Below are 25013 nucleotides of genomic sequence, written 5' to 3' on the forward strand. Positions count from 1 at the left end.
GGGATTTGGGGGGAAAATTCGGGATTTCGGGGAAATTTCGGGGATTTGGGGGGAAAGTTGGGGATTTGGGGGAAATTTCGGGATCTGGGGGGAAAATTCGGGATTTCGGGGAAATTTCGGGGATTTGGGGGGAAAGTTGGGGATTTGGGGGGAAATTTCGGGATTTGGGGGGAAATTTTGGGATTTGGGGGGAAATTTCGGGGATTTGGGGGGAAATTTCGGGGATTTGGGGGGAAATTTCGGGGATTTGGGGGGAAATTTCGGGGATTTGGGAGGACCCGGGGGATCCTGTGGGGTCTGGGGGGATTTGGGGGGCTGAGGGTGTCAGAGGAGTCTGGGGCAGATTTGGGGATTTTGGGGGTTTTGGGGCGATTTGGGGTGGGTTCGGGGAGGATTGGTGTTGTCTGGGAAGGTTGTGGGCGGTTTGTGGGATTTGGGGATGGTTTGGGAGGATTTTGGGAGGTTTGGGAGGATTTTGGGAGGTTTGGGGCACATTTGGGGCTATTTTGGGTGGGTTTCGGGAGGTTTGGGCGCATTGTTTTGACTGGATGTTTTGGGTGGATTTAGGAGGGTTTGGGGCAGATTTGGGGGTATTTTGGGCAGATTCAGGGAGTTTTGGGCGGGTTCGGGGATGTTTGGGGTGGATTTAGGGAGGTTCGGGTGAATTTAGGAATATTTTGGGCGGGCTCGGGGCAGTTCTGGCGCTGTGGGCGTGGCTTGGCCTCAGACCACGCCCCCACCCGCATGGCCACGCCCATCGGCCAAAGCCACGCCCCTTTCCCTTCTCAGCCAATCCCCGCCCTCTCCCACAGCACAAGCCCCGCCTTCCTCCCCGCCCCTCCTCAGCCGTTACCGCTTGGCGGGCGCACCCCCTCCCACCCTGACCCCGCCCCTCGCTCCCATTGGCTCCCCCCGCTCCCGCGCCGCGCTCCCATTGGCCAAACCTCGCGGGGGGCGGGACCACCCTCCCAACTCGCCCCGCCATTGGCCGCGGCGCGGGGCCGAGTGGGCGCGCGGCGGTTTCGAGAGCGCGGGGGAAGATGGCGTCCCGTCCTGAGGCCGACGCCGCGGAGCTCCCGGGGCCGAGCTCGCGGCTCCCGCGGCTGCCGGCGGCCCAGGCCCGCCAGAAGCGGGCCCTGTCCGCGGGCCCGCCCGCGGGGCCTCCCCAGCAGGTGCGCAGCCCTCCCCGGGCGGTTCTCGCCGCCTCGGCCCGGCGCCGCCGCCGCCTGACGCCGTTTGTCCCCTGACAGAAACGATCGCGGACCGGGCTCGGGCCCGGAGGCGCCCGGGCCGCGCCCAAGGCCCCGCTCCGCACCGGCGGCCCCGCGGCGGCGGGGAAGAACGGTACCGGGCCATTGGGGCGGCGGCGGGGGCACTTAGTGGGGATTTGGGGCAGCTAAAGGGGATTTAAGGGGAATTTAAGGGGGATTTGAGGGGGATTTGGCAGATTGGGGGCAGCTAAAGGGGATTTGAGGGGGATTTGACAGATTGGGGGCAGCTAAAGGGGATTTAAGGGGGATTTAAGGGGGATTTGGCAGATTGGGGGCAGCTAAAGGGGATTTGAGGGGGATTTGGCAGATTGGGGGCAGCTAAAGGGGATTTAAGGGGGATTTAAGGGGGATTTAAGGGGGATTTGGCAGATTGGGGGCAGCTAAAGGGGATTTAAGAGGGATTTGGCAGATTGGGGGCAGCTAAAGGGGATTTGAGGGGAATTTAAGGGGGATTTGGCAGATTGGGGGCAGCTAAAGGGGATTTGAGGGGGATTTGGCAGATTGGGGGCAGCTAAAGGGGATTTAAGGGGGATTTAAGGGGGATTTAAGGGGGGTTTGGCAGATTGGGGGCAGCTAAAGGGGATTTAAGGGGGATTTAAGGGGGATTTGGCAGATTGGGGGCAGCTAAAGGGGATTTAAAGGGGATTTAAGGGGGATTTGGCAGATTGGGGGCAGCTAAAGGGGATTTAAAGGGGATTTAAGGGGGATTTGGCAGATTGGGGGCGGCTAAAGGGGATTTAAGGGGGATTTGGCAGATTGGGGGCGGCTAAAGGGGATTTAATGGGGATTTGAGGGGGATTTGGCAGATTGGGGGCAGCTAAAGGGGATTTGAGGGGGATTTAAGGGGGATTTGGCAGATTGGGGCAGCTAAAGGGGATTTGAGGGGGATTTGGCAGATTGGGGCCAGCTAAAGGGGATTTAAGGGGGATTTGGCAGATTGGGGGCAGCTAAAGGGGATTTAATGGGGATTTAAGGGGGATTTGGCAGATTGGGGGCAGCTAAAGGGGATTTAAGGGGGATTTAAGGGGGATTTGGCAGATTGGGGGCAGCTAAAGGGGATTTAATGGGGATTTGAGGGGGATTTAAGGGGGATTTGGCAGATTGGGGGCAGCTAAAGGGGATTTAAAGGGGATTTAAGGGGGATTTGGCAGATTGGGGGCAGCTAAAGGGGATTTAAGGGGGATTTAAGGGGGATTTGGCAGATTGGGGGCAGCTAAAGGGGATTTGAGGGGGATTTGGCAGATTGGGGGCAGCTAAAGGGGATTTAAGGGGGATTTGAGGGGGATTTAAGGGGGATTTGGCAGATTGGGGGCAGCTAAAGGGGATTTAATGGGGATTTGAGGGGGATTTAAGGGGGATTTGGCAGATTGGGGGCAGCTAAAGGGGATTTAAGGGGGATTTGGCAGATTGGGGGCAGCTAAAGGGGATTTAAGGGGGATTTAAGGGGGATTTGGCAGATTGGGGGCAGCTAAAGGGGATTTGAGGGGGATTTAAGGGGGATTTGGCAGATTGGGGGCAGCTAAAGGGGATTTAATTGGGATTTAAGGGGGATTTGGCAGATTGGGGGCAGTGAAAGGGGATTTAAGGGGGATTTAAGGGGGATTTGGCAGATTGGGGGCAGTGAAAGGGATTTTCAGGAATTTGCAGGGGGTTGGAGGGAATTGGGGGCAGCTAAAGGCCTTTTGGGGAATTTGAAGGGGATCTAGTGGCCTTTGGGGGAGTGAAAGGGGAGGTGGGGGATTTTAAGGGACTCTTGAGGCCTTTGGGGGTGTTTAAAGGGGATTTGGGGTCCTCGGAGCTTTGGGGTCATTTGGGAGCTTTTAAAGGAGGTTTCGGGGGCTCAGCGTGACCTGGGGGATCTCCAGGGGTTTAAACGTCCCCCAGTGTCCCCCCAATGTCCCTGTCCCCCCAGATGACCGTCGGAAGGCAGCATCAGTACCAGCTGCTCCTCAAGCCGGTGAGACCCGAGCCCCCCGCGGTGTCCCCAGGACCCCTCCCCAGTGTCCCCAAGCCTCCCCCAGTGTCCCCAAGTCCATCTCCCGTGCCCCAGGCTCCCCTTTGATGCTGCCAAGTTCCCCTCGGTGTCCCCAAACCCCTCCTAATGTCCCCAAAGCTTTCCCCATGTCCCCGAGCCCCTCCTGCTGTCTCCAAGGGCCAGCACCCCACGGCCCCAAGGCTCCTCACAATGTCCTTCCTCCCTTCCCGATGTCCCCCCACAATATCCCCAAGCCCTCCCCGATGTCCCCAACCACCCTGCCGTGTCCCCCAGGCTCTGCCACCAGCACGGCGGGCGCCAAGGGTCCCTCCAAGCGGCCTCCATGGGACCTGCGGGGCCAGATCAGGGACCTGCAGGAGGCTCTGGAGCAGGGCCGGGAGCGCCTGCAGCTGCTGGAGAGAGAGAAACAGGAGCAGAGCCAACACCTGGAGCAGCTGCAGAGGGAGCTGGGCCAGAGGAAGAGCCAGGAGAGCAGCCTCTGCTCCAGGGTCAGGTGAGGAGCATGCTAAAATGTGCCAAAATCCTGAAAATCTGCACCAAAATGCATCCACATCCTCCTGCTGAGGGAGCTGGGCGAGAGGGAGTGCAGCCTGTGCACCAGGGTTGGGTGAGAAAAGGAGCAAAATGTACCAAAATCCTGAAAATCTGCACCAAAATGCATCCACATCCCCCCGCTGAGGGAGCTGGGCGAGAGGGAGAGCAGCCTGTGCACCAGGGTTGGGTGAGGAGCGTGCTAAAATGTACCAAAATCCTGAAAATCTGCACCAAAATGTATCCACATCCCCCCGCTGAGGGGGCTGGGTGAGAGGGAGAGCAGCCTGTGCACCAGGGTTGGGTGAGAAAAGGAGCAAAATGTACCAAAATCCTGAAAATCTGCACCAAAATGCATCCACATCCCCCTGCTGAGGGGGCTGGGTGAGAGGGAGAGCAGCCTGTGCACCAGGGTTGGGTTAGAAAAGGAGCAAAATGTACCAAAATCCTGAAAATCTGCACCAAAATGCATCCACATCCCCCTGCTGAGGGAGCTGGGTGAGAGGGAGAGCAGCCTGTGCACCAGGGTCAGGTGAGGAGCGTGCCAAAATGTACCAAAATCCTGAAAAACTGCCTTAAAATCCACTTAAACTTCCCCCAAATGCATTCACATCCTGCTGCTGAGGGAGCTGGGCGAGAGGGAGAGCAGCCTCTGCACCAGGGTTGGGTGAGAAATGCACCAAAATCGTGAAAAAATGGCACCAAAATCCCTCCAAACTGCCCCAAAGTCCACCAAAAGCTGACCAAAATCCATCCAAACTGCCCCAAAATCCACTAAAATGTCCCCAAAATCCATAAAAACTGCCCCAAATCCCTTAAAGTCCTTCTCTGGAGGGAGCGGGAATGCTGAGAAAAAAAAACCCATAATCTGTTTAAAATCCCACTAAAGATCCCCTCTGACCTTTCTTAAAACCTTCCTAAAAAATTCCCAATTCGCCCCAAATCCTCAAAATGTGTTTTCCTAGACCGTCTGAAGATCCTGTTAAAATTTCTGTAAAAGCCTTCAGAAGATCCTGGGATTTCCCCAAAGTCCCCCAGACTATGCCGTATTTCCCCAGAATTCCCTTTGGAATTCAAGATATCCAAAATTCCCTCAGAACCCTTCTGAAAATCCCTGCAATTTCCCCTTAGACCCACAAACCCCTCAATATTTTCCTAGAATCCTTCTAAAACTTGCTGAAATTTCCCCGAATAGCCCCAAAATTCCCTCAAGCGTTTTGAAAATGCCTGAAATTTCCCCAAAACCACTCCAGATGCCCAAAATTCCCTCAACCATTTTGAAAACGCCTGAAATTTCCCTAAAAACCCCTCCAGATGCCCAAAATTCCCTCAGAACTCTTCTGAAAATCCCTGCAATTTCCCCTTAGACCCACAAACCCCTGAGGATTCCCCTAGAATCCTTCTAAAACTTGCTGAAATTTCCCCGAATATCCCCAAAATTCCCTCAACCATTTTGAAAACGCCTGAAATTTCCCTAAAACCCCCTCCAGATCCCCAAAATTCCCTCAACCATTTTGAAAACGCCTGAAATTTCCCCAAAACCCCTCCAGATCCCAAAATTCCCTCAGAACCTTTCTGAAAATCCCTGCAATTTCCCCTTAGACCCACAAACCCTTCAAGATTCCCTCAGAATCCTTCTAAAACTTGCTGAAATTTCCCCGAATATCCCCAAAATTCCCTCAACCATTTTGAAAATGCCTGAAATTTCCCCAAAACCCCCTCCAGATCCCCAAAATTCCCTCAGAACCCTTCAGAAAATCCCTGCAATTTCCCCTTAGAGCCACAAACCCCTGAGGATTCCCCTAGAATCCTTCTAAAACTTGCTGAAATTTCCCCGAATATCCCCAAAATTCCCTCAAGCGTTTTGAAAACGCCTGAAATTTCCCTAAAAACCCACTCCAGATCCCCAAAATTCCCTCAACCGTTTTGAAAATGCCTGAAATTTCCCCAAAACCCGCTCCAGATCCCCAAAATTCCCTCAGAACCCTTCTGAAAATCCCTGGAATTTCCCCTTAGAGCCACAAACCCCTGAGGATTCCCCTAGAATCCTTCTAAAACTTGCTGAAATTTCCCCGAATATCCCCAAAATTCCCTCAACTGTTTTGAAAATCCCTGAAATTTCCCCAAAACCCCTCCAGATGCCCAAAATTCCCTCAGAACCCTTCTGAAAATTCCTGCAATTTCCCCTTAGACCCACAAACCCTTCAGGATTCCCCTAGAATCCTTCTAAAACTTGCTGAAATTTCCCCGAATATCCCCAAAATTCCCTCAACCGTTTTGAAAATCCCTGAAATTTCCCCTCCAGATCCCCAAAATTCCCTCAGAACCCTGCAGAGATGCCCAAAGTGAACCCTGAATCCCCTCACGCTCTCCCGATCTCCCTCAGAACCCTCCCGAGCGTTCCGCGGAATTCCCGGAGCGCCGGCGCTCCCCTCAGCGCCTGTCTCCCCATTCCCACGGGATTTTCCCGTTCCTTTGGGCAGCTCCCTGGAGGAAGAGCTGTCGCAGGTGCGGGAGAAGCTGGAGCAGAGCCAGAAGAAGGTGAAATCTCTGGAGGCGGAGGAGGAGCGGCTGAAGGCGCAGGAGGAGCAGCGGCGGCAGGAGCGCGACGAGGCCAGGGACAGGGCGCAGGCTCTGCTGCAGCAGCTGGAGAATGCTCAGGTGCGACCCACAATTCCTGAGGAATCCCTGGAAAACGGGACTTTGGAGCCCTTTAGTTGCTGTCTGATCTGGGATCCATTTTGGGGGCGGTTGGGAAATGGCGGGAAGCCGTGAGGGGGAAACGGAGCGCCGCGAAGGGCGGGAAAACGCGCCTCGGCGCCAGTTCGGACTTTTTAGCACCAAAAGCGCTCTGAAATACGAGGAAAATAAGAATTTTCACCAATTTAGCTGCCTCTCCTTCAAAATTCCCCAAGGGTTCCTGAAAGTGTGCAAAAAAACTGGGATTTTGCAGCTGTTTTGTTGCTCTCTGACCTAAAATCTGCCCAAAAAAATGCAGGAAATGTGGGGTTTGTGCCAATTCTGGCATTCTTGGTGTCAAAATCCCTCAGGAGCAACCTCAAAACTTGGGAAAGATTGGGATTTTCAATACATCAGCTGTTTTGTTGCTCTCTGACCTAAAATCTGCCCAAAAAAATATAGGAAATGTGGGGTTTGTGCCAATTCTGGCATTCTTGGTGTCGAAATCCCTCAGGAGGAACCTCAAAACTTGGGAAAGATTGGGATTTTCAATACATCAGCTGTTTTGTTGCTCTCTGACCTAAAATCTGCCCAAAAAAATATAGGAAATGTGGGGTTTGTGCCAATTCTGGCATTCTTGGTGTCAAAATCCCTCAGGAGGAACCTCAAAACTTGGGAAAGATTGGGATTTTCAATACATCAGCTGTTTCGTTGCTCTCTGACCTAAAATCTGCCCTAAAAAAATGCAGGAAATGTGGGGTTTGTGCCAATTCTGGCATTCTTGGTGTCGAAATCCCTCAGGAGGAACCTCAAAACTTGGGAAAGATTGGGATTTTCAATACATCAGCTGTTTTGTTGCTCTCTGACCTAAAATCTGCCCAAAAAAATGCAGGAAATGTGGGGTTTGTGCCAATTCTGGCATTCTTGGTGTCGAGATCCCTCAGGAGGAACCTCAAAACTTGGGAAAGATTGGGATTTTCAATACATCAGCTGTTTTGTTGCTCTCTGACCTAAAATCTGCCCAAAAAAATGCAGGAAATGTGGGGTTTGTGCCAATTCTGGCATTCTTGGTGTCGAAATCCCTCAGGAGGAACCTCAAAACTTGGGAAAGATTGGGATTTTCAATACATCAGCTGTTTTGTTGCTCTCTGACCTAAAATCTGCCCAAAAAAAATGCAGGAAATGTGGGGTTTGTGCCAATTCTGGCATTCTTGGTGTCGAAATCCCTCAGGAGGAACCTCAAAACTTGGGAAAGAGTGGGATTTTCAATACATCAGCTGTTTTGTTGCTCTCTGACCTAAAATCTGCCCCAAAAAATGCAGGAAATGTGGGGTTTGTGCCAATTCTGGCATTCTTGGTGTCGAAATCCCTCAGGAGGAACCTCAAAACTTGGGAAAGATTGGGATTTTCAATACATCAGCTGCTTTTACTGCCAAAATCCCTCAGGGGATTCTTCAAAATCCACAAAAAACCAGGAATTTGGAGATGTTTTGTTTCCCCACAGGCCCCAGAAAACAGCAGGAAATTGAGGGTTTGCAGCAATTCCGGCTTTTTGGTGTCAAAAATTCTTCAGAGAATCCTTCACAATGTGGGAAAAATGAGAATTTTCACCAATTCAGCTGCTTTGAAGTACCCTCAGGGTACTTCAAAATTCATGACAAATTGGGATTTTAGAGTACTCAGTTGCTCTGCAAGCTGAAGCCCAGCAGGGGTGCCAGAAAAAGGTGGAAAACTGAGGGGTTTGTGCCAATTCCGGAGTTTTTGGTGCCAAAATTCCTCAAGGGAGTGCCTCAAATTACAGGGAAAATAGCGAGAAATGGGAATTTTCACCAATTCAACTGATTTTGCACCCAAAACCCCTCAGGCTATTCCAAACGTGGAACAAAAAATGGCAATTTGAATAATTTTTACTGGGTTCCAACTCGAAAATCTGCTGGGGGGGAGGGTGCAAAAAAAACAAGGCATTGCATCAATTCTGGCGCAATCCCTCAGCAAACACCTCAAAAGGTGGGGATTTGCTCATTTTAACCTCAAATCCCTGGGGGAACACCCAGAAAACCTGCAAGGCATGAGGAGGAATGGGTTTTTTCTATTTTTGGCTGGTTTCTCTCCCGAGCGCGAGGGGAACGAGGGCTTTGCATCAATTCCGGCGCAATCCCTCAGCAAACACCTCAAAAGGTGGGGATTTGCTCATTTTAACCTCAAATCCTTGGGGGAACACCCAGAAAACCTGCAAGGCATGAGGAAGAATCGTTTTTTTTTTTATTTTTTGGCCGGTTTCTCTCCCGAGCGCGAGGGGAATGAGGGCTTTGCATCAATTCCGGCGCAATCCCTCAGCAAACACCTCAAAAGATGGGGATTTGCTCATTTTAACCTCAAATCCCTGGGGGAACACCCAGAAAACCTGCAAGGCATGAGGAGGAATGGGGTTTTTTTTATTTTTTGGCCCTTTTCTCTCCCGAGCGTGAGGGGAACGAGGGCTTTGCATCAATTCCAGCGCAATCCCTCAGCAAACACCACAAAAGTTGGGGATTTGCTCATTTTAACCTCAAATCCCTGGGGGAACACCCAGAAAACCTGCAAGGTATGAGGAGGAATGGGTTTATTTTATGTTTTGGCCGGTTTCTCTCCCGAGCGTGAGGGGAACGAGGGCTTTGCATCAATTCTGGTGCAATCCCTCAGCAAACACCTCAAAAGGTGGGGATTTGCTCATTTTAACCTCAAATCCCTGGGGGAACACCCAGAAAACCTGCAAGGCATGAGGAAGAATCGTTTTTTTTTTTATTTTTTGGCCGGTTTCTCTCCCGAGCGCGAGGGGAATGAGGGCTTTGCATCAATTCCGGCGCAATCCCTCAGCAAACACCTCAAAAGATGGGGATTTGCTCATTTTAACCTCAAATCCCTGGGGGAACACCCAGAAAACCTGCAAGGCATGAGGAGGAATGGGTTTATTTTATTTTTTGGCTAGTTTCTCTCCCGAGCATGAGGGGAAGGGGAATGAGGGCTTTGCATCAATTCCGGCGCAATCCCTCAGCAAACACCTCAAAAGATGGGGATTTGCTCATTTTAACCTCAAATCCCTGGGGGAACACCCAGAAAACCTGCAAGGCATGAGGAGGAATGGGGTTTATTTTATTTTTTGGCCGGTTTCTCTCCCGAGCGTGAGGGGAACGAGGGCTTTGCATCTATTCCGGCGCAATCCCTCAGCAAACACCTCAAAAGGTGGGGATTTGCTCATTTTAACCTCAAATCCCTGGGGGAACACCCAGAAAACCTGCAAGGTATGAGGAGGAATGGTTTTTTTTTTTATTTTTTGGCCGGTTTCTCTCTCGAGCGTGAGGGGAATGAGGGCTTTGCATCAATTCCGGCGCAATCCCTCAGCAAACACCTCAAAAGGTGGAGATTTGCTCATTTTAACCTCAAATCCTTGGGGGAACACCCAGAAAACCTGCAAGGCATGAGGAGGAATGGGGTTTATTTTATGTTTTGGCCGGTTTCTCTCCCGAGCGCGACGGGAATGAGGGCTTTGCATCAATTCTGGTGCAATCCCTTAGAAAACATCTCAAAAGATGGGGATTTGCTCATTTTAACCTCAAATCCCTGGGGGAACACCCAGAAAACCTGCAAGGCATGAGGAGGAATGGGGTTTTTTTTTATTTTTTGTCCGGTTTCTCTCCTGAGCGTGAGGGGAACGAGGGCTTTGCATCAATTCCGGCGCAATCCCTCAGCAAACACCTCAAAAGATGGGGATTTGCTCATTTTAACCTCAAATCCCTTGAGGGAACACCCAGAAAACCTGCAAGGCATGAGGAGGAATGGGGTTTTTTCTTTTTTTGGCTGGTTTCTCTCCCGAGCGTGAGGGGAACGAGGGCTTTGCATCAATTCCGCCGCAATCCCTTAGAAAACACCTCAAAAGGTGGGGATTTGCTCATTTTAACCTCAAATCCCTGGGGGAACACCCAGAAAACCTGCAAGGCATGAGGAGGAATGGGTTTATTTTATGTTTTGGCCGGTTTCTCTCCCGAGCGCGAGGGGAACCAGGGGTTCTGAGGGCTGTGCTTTCCCGCTGCAGGCGCAGCTGCAGGAGCTGCAGGCGCAGCTGCAGGAGCTGCAGGCGCTGCGGGAGCTGGAGGAGTCGCAGCGGATCCTGCTGGCCCAGCGGGAGCAGCATATCCACCTGCTGGAGATGGAGCGGCGCCGCCTGCACAACGACATCCTGGAGCTCCGGGTGCGTGTGGTGAAATTTTTATTCTAACTCGCGCTTCCAAAGAAAAACTCTTCAGGCTTTTGCTGTTCGGTCTCGAGGCAGTTTATTGGCAATTATCTAACGGATTATTTTCTTGGACTGAGGCTGTTTGATCAGCAGCTCAGGTTGAGGCACACACACACCCTGACATCCTCTCTGTCTGCTATCTTCTTCTTCTCCCCCCACCCAGGGCTGTTGTTATCTTTTATATGATATATTACATATTACATGTTTATAGTTTTCCCCTAAAACCTTACTACCTATATTACAAAGTGTTTTTTTACTCTAAACCTATCTCATTTTTTTTGCTTTCCCAGGGGAACACCCATGAGTTCCATGCCTTAATCCCATTTTTTGGTTTTCCTGTGGGATCACCCATGAGTTCCATGCCTCAATCCCATTTTTTTTGGTTTTCCTGTGGGATCACCCATGAGTTCCATGCCTCAATCCCATTTTTTTTTGTTTTCCCAGGGGAACACCCATGAGTTCCATGCCTCAATCCCATTTTTTGGTTTTCCCAGGGGAACACCCATGAGTTCCATGCCTCAATCCCAAAATTTTTTTGTTTTCCCAGGGCAACACCCATGAGTTCCATGCCTCAATCCCATTTTTTTTGGTTTTCCTGTGGGATCACCCATGAGTTCCATGCCTCAATCCCATTTTTTTGCTTTCCCAGGGGAACATCCATGAATTTATTACCTAAATCTTAAAAATTTTGTTTTCCCAGGGGACCACCCATGAGTTCCATGCCTCAATCCCATTTTTTTTTGCTTTTCCAGGGGAACACCCGTGAATTCCACGCCTCAATCCCATTTTTTTGCTTTCCCAGGGGATCACCCATGAATTCCACGCCTCAATCCCATTTTTTTTTGTTTTTCCAGGGGATCACCCATGATTTCCACGCCTCAATCCCAAAATTTTTTTGTTTTCCCAGGGGAACACCCATGAGTTCCATGCCTCAATCCCATTTTTTGGTTTTCCTGTGGGATCACCCATGAGTTCCATGCCTCAATCCCATTTTTTTTGGTTTTCCCAGGGGAACACCCATGAGTTCCATGCCTCAATCCCATTTTTGTGTTTTCCCAGGGGAACACCCATGAATTCATAGCCTGAATGCCGAAATTTTTTTTATTTTCCTAGGGGAACATCCATGAATTTATTGCCTAAATCCCAAATTTTTTTTTTGCTTTCCCAGGGGAACACCCATGAGTTCCATGCCTCAATCCCATTTTTTTTTGTTTTCCCAGGGGAACACCCATGAGTTCCACGCCTCAATCCCATTTTTTTTTGTTTTCCCAGGGGAACACCCATGAGTTCCACGCCTCAATCCCATTTTTTTTTGTTTTCCCAGGGGAACACCCATGAGTTCCATGCCTCAATCCCATTTTTTAGTTTTCCCAGGGGAACACCCATGAATTCATAGCCTGAATGCCCAATTTTTCTTTGTTTTCCTAGGGGAACATCCATGAATTTATTGCCTAAATCCCAAATTTTTTTTTGTTTTCCCAGGGGAACATCCATGAATGTATTGCCTAAATCCCAATATTTTTTTTTGTTTTCCCGGGGGAACACCCATGAGTTCCACGCCTCAATCCCATTTTTTTTTGTTTTCCCAGGGGAACACCCGTGAATTCCACGCCTCAATCCCATTTTTTTGGTTTTCCCAGGGGAACACCCATGAGTTCCATGCCTCAATCCCATTTTTTGGTTTTCCTGTGGGATCACCCATGAGTTCCACGCCTCAATCCCATTTTTTTGCTTTCCCAGGGGAACACCCGTGAATTCCACGCCTCAATCCCATTTTTTTGCTTTTCCAGGGGAACACCCATGAATTCCACGCCTCAATCCCATTTTTTTGCTTTTCCAGGGGAACACCCATGAGTTCCATGCCTCAATCCCATTTTTTTGTTTTCCCAGGGGAACAACCATGAGTTCCACGCCTCAATCCCATTTTTTTTGCTTTCCCAGGGTATCACCCATGAATTCCACGCCTCAATCCCATTTTTTTTGCTTTTCCAGGGGAACATCCGTGTGTTCTGCCGCGTGCGGCCGCTGCTGCCCGAGGAGCGGGAGCGCCAGCGGGGTTTGCCCCACCTGCACTTTCCCCCTCAGGACACCCGCAGCCTCGTGCTCACCCGGCCCGACGACGTGAGTGCTCCAAATCCTCACTTTTCTCCTCAAATCCACCCTCAAAACTGGCCCTTGTCGCACAAACATCCCCGAGTTCCCAAAAATTCCTTTTTTCCCCCGTCAAAAATGGCTTTTTCCCCTCAAAAATGCCTGATTTCCCACAAATTTCTGCTTTTCCCTCTCAAAAATGGCTGTTCTTTTGTTCAAAAATGGCATTTTTCCCTCAAAAATCCCTCGCTTCCCAAAAATGCTTTTTTTTTCCCTCTCAGAAATGGCTTTTTTCCCCTCAAAAATCCCTCGTTTCCCAAAAATGCTTTTTTTTCCCCTCTCAGAAATGGCATTTTTCCCTCAAAATCCCTCATTTCCCAAAAATGCTTTTTTTCCCCTCTCAGAAATGGCCTTTTTCCCTCAAAAATCCCTCATTTCTCAAAAATGCTTTTTTTTCCCCTCTCAGAAATGGCCTTTTTCCCTCAAAAATCCCTCGTTTCCCAAAAATGCTTTTTTTTCCCCTCTCAGAAATGGCCTTTTTCCCTCAAAAATCCCTCATTTCCCAAAAATGCTTTTTTTCCCCTCTCAGAAATGGCATTTTTCCCTCAAAAATCCCTCATTTCCCAAAAATGCTTTTTTTTCCCCTCTCAGAAATGGCATTTTTCCCTCAAAAATCCCTCATTTCCCAAAAATGCCTTTTTTTCCCCTCTCAGAAATGGCATTTTTCCCTCAAAAATCCCTCATTTCCCAAAAATGCTTTTTTTTCCCCCTCTCAGAAATGGCCTTTTTCCCTCAAAAATCCCTCATTTCCCAAAAATGCTTTTTTTTCCCCTCTCAGAAATGGCATTTTTCCCTCAAAATTCCCTCATTTCCCAAAAATGCTTTTTTTTCCCCTCTCAGAAATGGCCTTTTTCCCTCAAAATTCCCTCATTTCCCAAAAATACTTTTTTTTCCCCTCTCAGAAATGGCATTTTTCCCTCAAAAATCCCTCATTTCCCAAAAATGCTTTTTTTTCCCCTCTCAGAAATGGCCTTTTTCCCTCAAAAATCCCTCATTTCCCAAAAATGCTTTTTTTTCCCCCCTCTCAGAAATGGCCTTTTTCCCTCAAAAATCCCTCATTTCCCAAAAATGCTTTTTTTTTCCCCTCTCAGAAATGGCATTTTTCCCTCAAAAATCCCTCATTTCCCAAAAATGCTTTTTTTCCCCCTCTCAGAAATGGCCTTTTTCCCTCAAAAATCCCTCATTTCCCAAAAATGCTTTTTTTCCCCCTCTCAGAAATGGCATTTTTCCCTCAAAATTCCCTAATTTCCCAAAAATGCTTTTTTTTCCCCTCTCAGAAATGGCCTTTTTCCCTCCAAAATCCCTCATTTCCCAAAAATGCTTTTTTTTCCCCCTCTCAGAAATGGCATTTTTCCCTCAAAATTCCCTCATTTCCCAAAAATGCTTTTTTTTCCCCCCTCTCAGAAATGGCATTTTTTCCCTCAAAATTCCCTCATTTCCCAAAAATGCTTTTTTCCCCCTCTCAGAAATGGCATTTTTCCCTCAAAATTCCCTCATTTCCCAAAAATGCTTTTTTCCCCCTCTCAGAAATGGCATTTTTCCCTCAAAATTCCCTCATTTCCCAAAAATGCTTTTTTTTCCCCCCTCTCAAAAATGGCATTTTTTCCCTCAAAATTCCCTCATTTCCCAAAAATGCTTTTTTCCCCCTCTCAGAAATGGCATTTTTCCCTCAAAATTCCCTCATTTCCCAAAAATGCTTTTTTTTCCCCTCTCAGAAATGGCATTTTTCCCTCAAAATTCCCTCATTTCCCAAAAATGCTTTTTTTTCCCCTCTCAGAAATGGCATTTTTCCCTCAAAATTCCCTCATTTCCCAAAAATGCCCCTTTTCCTCCTCTCAAAAATGGGCTTTTTCCTTCAAAAAGTCCAGATTTCCCATAAATTCCTTTTTTCTGCCTTCAGAAATGGCCTTTTTCCCTTTAAAATCCCTAATTTCCCAAGAATTCCTTTCGCCTCCCTCCAAAACGGCCTGTTTCCCTCAAAAATTCCTATTTACAAAAATGCCTTTTTTTCCTCTCAGGAATTGGCTTTTTCCTCTCAAAATTGTCGTTTTTCCCTTGAAAATCCTTGATTTTCCAAAAATGCCTTTTTTCCCCCTCTCAAAAAAGGCCTTTTTCCCTAGAAATCCTTTTTCCCCCCTAAAAACTGCCTTAATTCCCTCAAAAATGGCATTTTCCCCTCAAAAATGCCTATTTCCAAAAAATGTCCTTTTTTCTTCTTAGAAAACGATGGGATTTTTTCAAAAATGTCTATTTTTTCCCTCAAAAATGGTTTATTCTCCATCAGAAATGTCTTTTCACCTCAAAAATTGACCTTTTCTTCCTCTGAATCAAGTTCTTCTTTTTCTCCCCAAGATAGGCTTTTTACTCCTCAAAAATGTCCTTTTCACCCCCAAAAATGTCCTTTTTTCCCCAAAAAATGTCAGTTTTCTCACAAAAATGTCTTTTTTTACTGAAAAAATATTTTTTTTTACCCCTCAAATGTCCTTTTTTTCTCAAAAATCTCTTATTACCCAAAAAGTCTTTATTTCCTCCAAAGCGTCCTTTACTTCCCCTCAGAAATGCACTTTTTTCTTCAAACATCTCTTCTTTTCTATTAAGTATTTTTCCCCCTGAAAATATTCTTTTTTCTCAAAAATGTCTTTTTTGTGCCTCAAAGACATCCTCAAAAAGCCTTTATTTCCCAAAAAGAGCCTTTTTCTCCTCACAAGTGTCTGTTTCTCCCAAAACTCTCCATTTCCCCTCAGAACTGTTATTTTCCTCTCAAAAACATCTTGTTTTCCCTCAAAAATACCCTTTTCCCCCCCAAAAAAAATCCCTTCTCCCCGCCAAAACACCATTTTTTCCTCGAAAATCCCCTGAAAAACCGCTTTTTTCCAAAATATCTTTATTTCTGCCCCAAAATGTCCTTTTTTCTCCCTCAGGAATACTCGTTCCCACAGATCCCCGTGTGGCTCCGCTGGCAGCCCGATTTGCCGGGGGCGTTTTTTTTCCTTCAAAAAAAGTCTTTTTTTTCCCCCAAATCTCTTTCCCCCCCCTCCAAATCCTATTTTTTTCCCCCAAATCTCCCTTTTTCTCAAACAAACCCCTTTCCAAACCAAAACCCCCCTTTTTTTGCCCTTCCTCACAATATTTTTGCTATTAAAATGCTTTGTTCCCCCAAACTGCTTCCTCCAAAAATTGCTATTTTTCTTCCAAACCTGACCTTTTCTCCCCAAAAAATGAGACGTGTATTTTTGGCTGAAAAATTAATGATTTCCCCCCAAAACGGGCTTTTAACCCACATAAAAATAATCTTTTTCCTAAAAAAAAAAAAAAAAAAAAAAGGCTTTTTCTTCCCCAAAACCCCCTTTTCTCCTCACAAACTCCATTTTTTTGCCCCCAATCTCTTTTTCCACTCTCTGAATTCCCGTTTTTTCCCCCAAATCCTGTTTTTCTGCCCCTCAGTCCCAGCTGGGCCGGGAGCGGCGCGCGGAGCTGCGCTACGACTTCACCTTCGACCGCGTCTTCCCGCCGGCGGCGTCCCAGCAGGAGATCTTCCAGGAGATCCAGCTCCTGGTCCAGGTGTGCATCCCAAAATTCCACTCCCTGGATCCCAAAAACCCCAAATATCCTCCTGGAATTCCCCAAAATCCAGCTCCATTCCCCACAAAATCCAACCCCAAATCCCAGCAGGAGATCTTCCAGGAGATCCAGCTCCTGGTCCAGGTGTGCATCCCAAAATTCCACCCCCTGGATCCCAAAAACCCCAAATATCCTCCTGGAATTCCCCAAAATCCAGCTCCATTCCCCACAAAATCCAACCCCAAATCCCAGCAGGAGATCTTCCAGGAGATCCAGCTCCTGGTCCAGGTGTGCATCCCAAAACTCCACCCCCTGGATCCCAAAAACCCCAAATATCCTCCTGGAATTCCCAAAATCCAGCTCCATTTTCACAAAATCCAACCCCAAATCCCAGCAGGAGATCTTCCAGGAGCTCCAGCTCCTGGTCCAGGTGTGCATCCCAAAATTCCACCCCCTGGATCCCAAAAACCCCAAATATCCTCCTGGAATTCCCCAAAATCCAGCTCCATTTTCACAAAATCCAACCCCAAATCCCAGCAGGAGATCTTTCAGGAGATCCAGCTCCTGGTCCAGGTGTGCATCCCAAAACTCCACTCCCTGGATCCCAAAAACCCCAAATATCCTCCTGGAATTCCCCAAAATCCAGCTCCATTTTCACAAAATCCAACCCCAAATCCCAGCAGGAGATCTTCCAGGAGATCCAGCTCCTGGTCCAGGTGTGCATCCCAAAATTCCACTCCCTGGATCCCAAAAACCCCAAATATCCTCCTGGAATTCCCCAAAATCCAGCTCCATTTTCACAAAATCCAACCCCAAATCCCAGGAGGAGATCTTCCAGGAGCTCCAGCTCCTGGTCCAGGTGTGCATCCCAAAACTCCACCCCCTGGATCCCAAAAACCCCAAATATCCTCCTGGAATTCCCCAAAATCCAGCTCCATTCCCCCCAAAATCCAACCCCAAATCCCAGCAGGAGATCTTCCAGGAGATCCAGCTCCTGGTCCAAGTGTGCATCCCAAAATTCCACTCCCTGGATCCCAAAAACCCCAAATATCCTCCTGGAATTCCCCAAAATCCAGCTCCATTTTCACAAAATCCAACCCCAAATCCCAGCAGGAGATCTTCCAGGAGATCCAGCTCCTGGTCCGGGTGTGCATCCCAAAATTCCACCCCCTGGATCCCAAAAACCCCAAATATCCTCCTGGAATTCCCCAAAATCCAGCTCCATTTTCACAAAATCCAACCCCAAATCCCAGGAGGAGATCTTCCAGGAGCTCCAGCTCCTGGTCCAGGTGTGCATCCCAAAATTCCACCCCCTGGATCCCAAAAACCCCAAATATCCTCCTGGAATTCCCCAAAATCCAGCTCCATTTTCACAAAATCCAACCCCAAATCCCAGCAGGAGATCTTCCAGGAGCTCCAGCTCCTGGTCCAGGTGTGCCTCCCAAAATTCCACTCCCTGGATCCCAAAAACCCCAAATATCCTCCTGGAATTCCCCAAAATCCAGCTCCATTCCCCACAAAATCCAACCCCAAATCCCAGCAGGAGATCTTCCAGGAGATCCAGCTCCTGGTCCAGGTGTGCATCCCAAAATTCCACCCCCTGGATCCCAAAAACCCCAAATATCCTCCTGGAATTCCCCAAAATCCAGCTCCATTTTCACAAAATCCAACCCCAAATCCCAGCAGGAGATCTTCCAGGAGATCCAGCTCCTGGTCCAGGTGTGCATCCCAAAATTCCACTCCCTGGGTCCCAAAACCCCCAAATATCCTCCTGGAATTCCCCAAAATCCAGCTCCATTTTCACAAAATCCAACCCCAAATCCCAGCAGGAGATCTTCCAGGAGATCCAGCTCCTGGTCCAGGTGTGCATCCCAAAACTCCACCCCCTGGATCCCAAAAACCCCAAATATCCTCCTGGAATTCCCCAAAATCCAGCTCCATTTTCACAAAATCCAACCCCAAATCCCAGCAGGAGATCTTCCAGGAGCTCCAGCTCCTGGTCCAGGTGTGCATCCCAAAATTCCACCCCCTGGATCCCAAAAACCCCAAATATCCTCCTGGAATTCCCCAAAATCCAGCTCCATTTTCACAAAATCCAACCCCAAATCCCAGCAGGAGATCTTCCAGGAGATCCAGCTCCTGGTCCAGGTGTGCATCCCAAAATTCCACCCCCTGGATCCCAAAAACCCCAAATATCCTCCTGGAATTCCCCAAAATCCAGCTCCATTTTCACAAAATCCAACCCCAAATCCCAGCAGGAGATCTTCCAGGAGATCCAGCTCCTGGTCCAGGTGTGCATCCCAAAATTCCACCCCCTGGATCCCAAAAACCCCAAATATCCTCCTGGAATTCCCCAAAATCCAGCTCCATTTTCACAAAATCCAACCCCAAATCCCAGCAGGAGATCTTCCAGGAGATCCAGCTCCTGGTCCAGGTGTGCATCCCAAAACTCCACTCCCTGGATCCCAAAAACCCCAAATATCCTCCTGGAATTCCCCAAAATCCAGCTCCATTTTCACAAAATCCAACCCCAAATCCCAGCAGGAGATCTTCCAGGAGATCCAGCTCCTGGTCCAGGTGTGCATCCCAAAATTCCACTCCCTGGATCCCAAATGTCCCCCCTGGATCCCAACCCCCACCCCTTGGATCCCAAAAATCCCACCTGGATTCTGAATATCTCACCTGGATCCCAAATATCCCACCTGGATCCCAGTAATCCCAGGTGTCCCACCTGGATCCCAAAATCTTCTCCCAGAATTCCCAAATTCCCTCAAATGTTACCCCGATTTCCTCTCAGAGTTCCCAAATTCCTCCCAAAACACCAAAATTCCCCCCTAAATTCCCTTGGAATTCCCAAATTCCTCCCAATTTCCCCCTCAGATCCTCAAATCTCACTTAAATTCCCCCTCAGAATTCCCAAATTCCCCCTCAGAGTTGCGAAATTCCCCCAAATTCCCTCACAATTCCCAAATTCCTCCCAAATCCCTTCAGAATTCCCAAATTCCTCCCAAATTTTGCCCCCAGGGCTCCTAAATCCCCTCTGAACCCTCAAGTCCCCCCTCAGAACTTCCAAATCCCCTCAGAATTCCCAAATTCCTTCCCAACCCCTCCCAGGATTCCATAATCCCTCTCTAAATTCCCTTGGAATTCCCGAATCCCCCTTCATGAATCTCCCGAATCCCTCCCAAAACACCAGAAATTTCCCCCAAATCTCCTCAGAATTTTGAAATTCTTCCCAAATTCTCTCAGAATTCCCAATTTCCTCCCAAATCTCTCCCAGAATTCCACCATCCCTCTCTAAATTCCCTTGGAATCCCCCAAATCCCCCCCAGTCCTGATCCCCCTGAGCGTTCCCAAATCCCCCTGGGAATCCCAAATCTGAGAATCCCAAATCCCCTCTGACCATTCCCAAATTTCTCTGGGAATCCCAAATCCCCTCTGACCATTCCCAAATTTCTCTGGGAATCCCAAATCCCCTCTGACCATTCCCAAATCCCCCTGGGAATCCCAAATCTGAGAATCCCAAATCCCCTCTGACCATTCCCAAATCTCTCTGGGAATCCCAAATCCCCTCTGACCATTCCCAAATCTCTCTGGGAATCCCAAATCCCCTCTGACCATTCCCAAATCTCTCTGGGAATCCCAAATCCCCTCTGACCATTCCCAAATCTGCCTGAACATTCCCAAATGCCCCTGACCATTCCCAAATCACTTTGAACATTCCTGAATCCCTCTGAACATTCCCTTTGACCATTCCCAAACCCCTCTGATCATTCCCAACTCCTGGAATTCCCAGTTGGCCCTGGACGGGTCACTGTCCCCTGTGCCCATCCCAAACCCCTGTGCCCATTCCCACACCCCTGAGAATTCCCAAAATTCCTTTGCCAGTCAGCCCTGGATGGGTCAGTGCTCCCTGTGCCCATCCCAACCCCCTGTGCCCATTCCCAAACCTCTGTGCCCATTCCCAACCCCCTGTGCCCATTCCCAACCCCCTGTGCCCATTCCCAAACCCCTGTGCCCATCCCAAACCCCTGAGAATTCCCAAAATTCCTTTGCCAGTCAGCCCTGGACGGGTCAGTGCTCCCTGTGCCCATCCCAAATCCCTGTGCCCCCTGTGCCCATTCCCAAACCCCTGTGCCCATTCCCAAACCCCTGTGCCCATCCCAACCCCCTGTGCCCATTCCCAAACCCCTGTGCCCATTCCCAACCCCCTGTGCCCATTCCCAACCCCCTGTGCCCATTCCCAAATCCCTGTGCCCATCCCAAACCCCCTGAGAATTCCCAAATCCCCGTTGCCAGTCGGCTCTGGACGGGTCAGTGCTCCCTGTGCCCATTCCCAAACCCCTGTGCCCATCCCAACCCCCTGTGCCCATTCCCAAATCCCTGTGCCCATCCCAAACCCCTGTGCCCATTCCCAAACCCCTGTGCCCATCCCAAACCCCTGTGCCCCTTCCCAACCCCTGTGCCCATCCCAAACCCCCTGAGAATTCCCAAACCCCCGTTGCCAGTCGACTCTGGACGGGTCACTGTCCCCTGTGCCCATCCCAAATCCCTGTGCCCCCTGTGCCCATTCCCAACCCCCTGTGCCCATTCCCAAATCCCTGTGCCCATCCCAAACCCCCTGAGAATTCCCAAACCCCCGTTGCCAGTCGACTCTGGACGGGTCAGTGCCCCTGTGCCCATCCCAAATCCCTGTGCCCATTCCCAACTCCCTGTGCCAATCCCAACCCCCTGTACCCATTCCCAAACCCCTTTACCCATTCCCAAACCCCTGTGCCCCTTCCCAACCCCCTGTGCCCATTCCCAAATCCCTGTGCCCATTCCAACCCCCTGTGCCCATCCCAACCCCCTGAGAATTCCCAAATCCCCGTTGCCAGTCAGTCCTGGACAGGTCAGTGCTCCCTGTGCCCATTCCCAAATCCCTGTGCCCCCTGTGCCCATCCCAACCCCCTGTGCCCATTCCCAAACCCCTGTGCCCATTCCCAAATCCCTGTGCCCCCTGTGCCCATCCCAACCCCCTGTGCCCATTCCCAGCCCCCTGTGCCCATTCCCAACCCCCTGTGCCCATCCCAAACCCCTGTGCCCATCCCAACCCCCTGTGCCCATCCCAAACCCCAGAGAATTCCCAAAATTCCTTTGCCAGTCAGCCCTGGACGGGTCAGTGCTCCCTGTGCCCATTCCCAAATCCCTGTGCCCATCCCAAACCCCTGTGCCCATCCCAAACCCCTGTGCCCATCCCAAACCCCCTGAGAATTCCCAAATCCCCGTTGCCAGTCGGCTCTGGACGGGTCAGTGCTCCCTGTGCCCCTTCCCAAACCCCTGTGCCCATCCCAACCCCCTGTGCCCATTCCCAAATCCCTGTGCCCATCCCAAACCCCTGTGCCCATCCCAAACCCCTGTGCCCATCCCAAACCCCCTGAGAATTCCCAAACCCCCGTTGCCAGTCGGCTCTGGACGGGTCAGTGCTCCCTGTGCCCATCCCAAATCCCTGTGCCCATCCCAAATCCCTGTGCTCCCTGTGCCCATTCCCAACCCCCTGTGCCCATCCCAAATCCCTGTGCCCATTCCCAACCCCCTGTGCCCATTCCCAAACCCCCTGACAATTCCCAAATCCCCGTTGCCAGTCGGCTCTGGACGGGTCAGTGCTCCCTGTGCCCATTCCCAAACCCCTGTGCCCATCCCAAATCCCTGTGCCCCTTCCCAAATCCCTGTGCCCATTCCCAAACCCCTGTGCCCATCCCAACCCCCTGTGCCCATCCCAAATCCCTGTGCCCATTCCCAACCCCCTGTGCCCCATTCCCAACCCCCTGTGCCCATCCCAAACCCCCTGAGAATTCCCAAATCCCCGTTGCCAGTCGGCTCTGGACGGGTCAGTGCTCCCTGTGCCCCTTCCCAAACCCCTGTGCCCATCCCAACCCCCTGTGCCCATTCCCAAATCCCTGTGCCCATTCCCAAACCCCCTGAGAATTCCCAAACCCCCGTTGCCAGTTGACTCTGGACTGGTCAGTGCCCCTGTGCCCATCCCAACCCCCTGTGCCCATTCCCAAATCCCTGTGCCCATCCCAAATCCCTGTGCCCATCCCAAACCCCTTTACCCATTCCCAACCCCCTGTGCCCTTCCCAAACCCCTGAGAATTCCCAAAATTCCTTTGCCAGTCGGCTCTGGACGGGTCAGTGCTCCCTGTGCCCATTCCCAAATCCCTGTGCCCCCTGTGCCCATCCCAACCCCCCCGAGCATTCCCAAAATTCCTTTGCCAGTCGGCTCTGGACGGGTACCCGGTGTGCATCTTCGCCTACGGGCAGACGGGCAGCGGCAAGACCTTCACCATGGAGGGCCCGGCGCCGGCGGGCGCGCCGGACTCGCGCGGGATGATCCCGCGCGCCGTGCGCCACCTCTTCCTGGGCGCCCGCGACCTGGCGGCCAAGGGCTGGCAGGTGAGCCCGGCCCCGCGGGCACGGCGGGCACGGCGGGCCGGGCGGGGCACGGCGGGCACGGCCGCCGCGCCCTCAGTACGGCTTCTCCGCCAGCTTCTTGGAGATCTACAACGAGAACCTGCGCGACCTGCTGCTGGCGCCCGGGCAGCGCGGCTCCGAGCTGGAGATCCGGCGCCTGGCGCCCGGCAGCGACGAGCTGCACGTGCCCAACCTCACCTGGGTGCCCGTGGAGAGCGAGGAGCAGGTGGGCACCTGGGATTTGGGGAAATTTGGGGGCTTCAGGGGGAAATGGAGGCATTTCAGGTGGAAATTTGGGGGTTCTGAGTAGGGAATCTGGAGCTGTAGGTGCCCAGCCTCACCTGGGTGCCCATGGAGAAGGTGGGCACCTGGGATTTGGGGAAATTTGGGGGTTTCAGGAAGGTTTTAGGTGGAAATTTGGGGGTTCTGAGTGGGGAACGTGGAGCTGCAGGTGCCCAACCTCACCTGGGTGCCCGTGGAGAGCGAGGAGCAGGTGGGCACCTGGGATTTGGGGAAATTTGGGGGGAATTTGGGACCTCAGGGGGAAATGGAGGCATTTCAGGTGGAAGTTTGGGGGTTCTGAGTGGGGAATGTGGAGCTGCAGGTGCCCAACCTCACCTGGGTGCCCGTGGAGAGCGAGGAGCAGGTGGGCACCTGGGATTTGGGGAAATTTGGGGGGAATTTGGGGGTTCTGAGTGGGGAATCTGGAGCTGCAGGTGCCCAACCTCACCTGGGTGCCCGTGGAGAGCGAGGAGCAGGTGGGCACCTGGGATTTGGGGAAATTTGGGGGGAATTTGGGGGTTCTGAGTGGGGAATGTGGAGCTGTAGGTGCCCAGCCTCACCTGGGTGCCCGTGGAGAGCGAGGAGCAGGTGGGCACCTGGGATTTGGGGAAATTTGGGGGGAATTTGGGGGCTTCAGGGGGAAATGGAGGCATTTCAGGTGGAAGTTTGGGAGTTCAGGAGGGTTGTGCAGTGATTTTATGTGGAAATTTGGGGGTTTCAGGAAGGTTTTAGGTGGAAATTTGGGGGTTTCAGGAAGGTTTTAGGTGGAAATTTGGGGGTTCTGAGTGGGGAATGTGGAGCTGCAGGTGCCCAACCTCACCTGGGTGCCCGTGGAGAGCGAGGAGCAGGTGGGCACCTGGGATTTGGGGAAATTTGGGGGGAATTTGGGGGTTCTGAGTGGGGAATGTGGAGCTGCAGGTGCCCAACCTCACCTGGGTGCCCGTGGAGAAGGTGGGCACCTGGGATTTGGGGAAATTTGGGGGTTCTGAGTGGGGAACGTGGAGCTGCACGTGCCCAACCTCACCTGGGTGCCCGTGGAGAGCGAGGAGCAGGTGGGCACCTGGGATTTGGGGAAATTTGGGGGCTTCAGGGGGAAATGGAGGCATTTCAGGGGGGAATTTGGGGGTTCTCAGTGGGGAACGTGGAGCTGCAGGTGCCCAACCTCACCTGGGTGCCCGTGGAGAGCGAGGAGCAGGTGGGCACCTGGGATTTGGGGAAATTTGGGGGGAATTTGGGGGTTCTGAGTGGGGAATGTGGAGCTGCACGTGCCCAGCCTCACCTGGGTGCCCGTGGAGAGCGAGGAGCAGGTGGGCACCTGGGATTTGGGGAAATTTGGGGGGAATTTGGGGGTTCTGAGTGGGGAATGTGGAGCTGCACGTGCCCAACCTCACCTGGGTGCCCGTGGAGAAGGTGGGCACCTGGGATTTGGGGAAATTTGGGGGTTCTGAGTGGGGAACGTGGAGCTGCACGTGCCCAACCTCACCTGGGTGCCCGTGGAGAGCGAGGAGCAGGTGGGCACCTGGGATTTGGGGAAATTTGGGGAGAATTTGGGGGTTCTGAGTGGGGAACGTGGAGCTGCACGTGCCCAACCTCACCTGGGTGCCCGTGCAGAGCGAGGAGCAGGTGGGCACCTGGGATTTGGGGATCCTGGGGGGAATTTGGGGGCTTCAGGGGGTAATGGAGGCATTTCAGGTGGAAATTTGGGACCTCAGGAGGGTTGTGCAGTGATTTTATGTGGAAATTTGGGGGTTTCAGGAAGGTTTTAGGTGGAAATTTGGGGGTTTCAGGAAGGTTTTAGGTGGAAATTTGGGGATTC

The 25013-nt window shown here is 51.0% G+C and overlaps 1 protein-coding gene across 1 annotated transcript in view; it reads left to right on the forward strand.

Annotated features, from left to right (window-relative positions):
* Nucleotides 1-339: 339 nt before the first annotated feature.
* Nucleotides 340-25013, forward strand: part of KIFC1 (kinesin family member C1) — a 37971-nt gene continuing 13297 nt past the window's right edge. Inside the window, exons 1-10 of the mRNA XM_085565175.1 lie at nt 340-1172; nt 1251-1344; nt 3184-3228; nt 3541-3760; nt 6282-6459; nt 10550-10705; nt 12743-12871; nt 16346-16462; nt 22721-22897; nt 22974-23141. Of these exons, the coding sequence (XP_085421301.1) occupies nt 1041-1172; nt 1251-1344; nt 3184-3228; nt 3541-3760; nt 6282-6459; nt 10550-10705; nt 12743-12871; nt 16346-16462; nt 22721-22897; nt 22974-23141 (1416 nt within the window). The 5' untranslated portion in view covers nt 340-1040. The remainder of the gene's footprint in view (nt 1173-1250; nt 1345-3183; nt 3229-3540; nt 3761-6281; nt 6460-10549; nt 10706-12742; nt 12872-16345; nt 16463-22720; nt 22898-22973; nt 23142-25013) is intronic.

This window comes from Lonchura striata, chromosome 35 (genome assembly GCF_050655825.1).
Source record: "Lonchura striata isolate lonStrDom1 chromosome 35, ASM5065582v1, whole genome shotgun sequence".
In the NCBI taxonomy this organism is placed as follows: domain Eukaryota; kingdom Metazoa; phylum Chordata; class Aves; order Passeriformes; family Estrildidae; genus Lonchura; species Lonchura striata.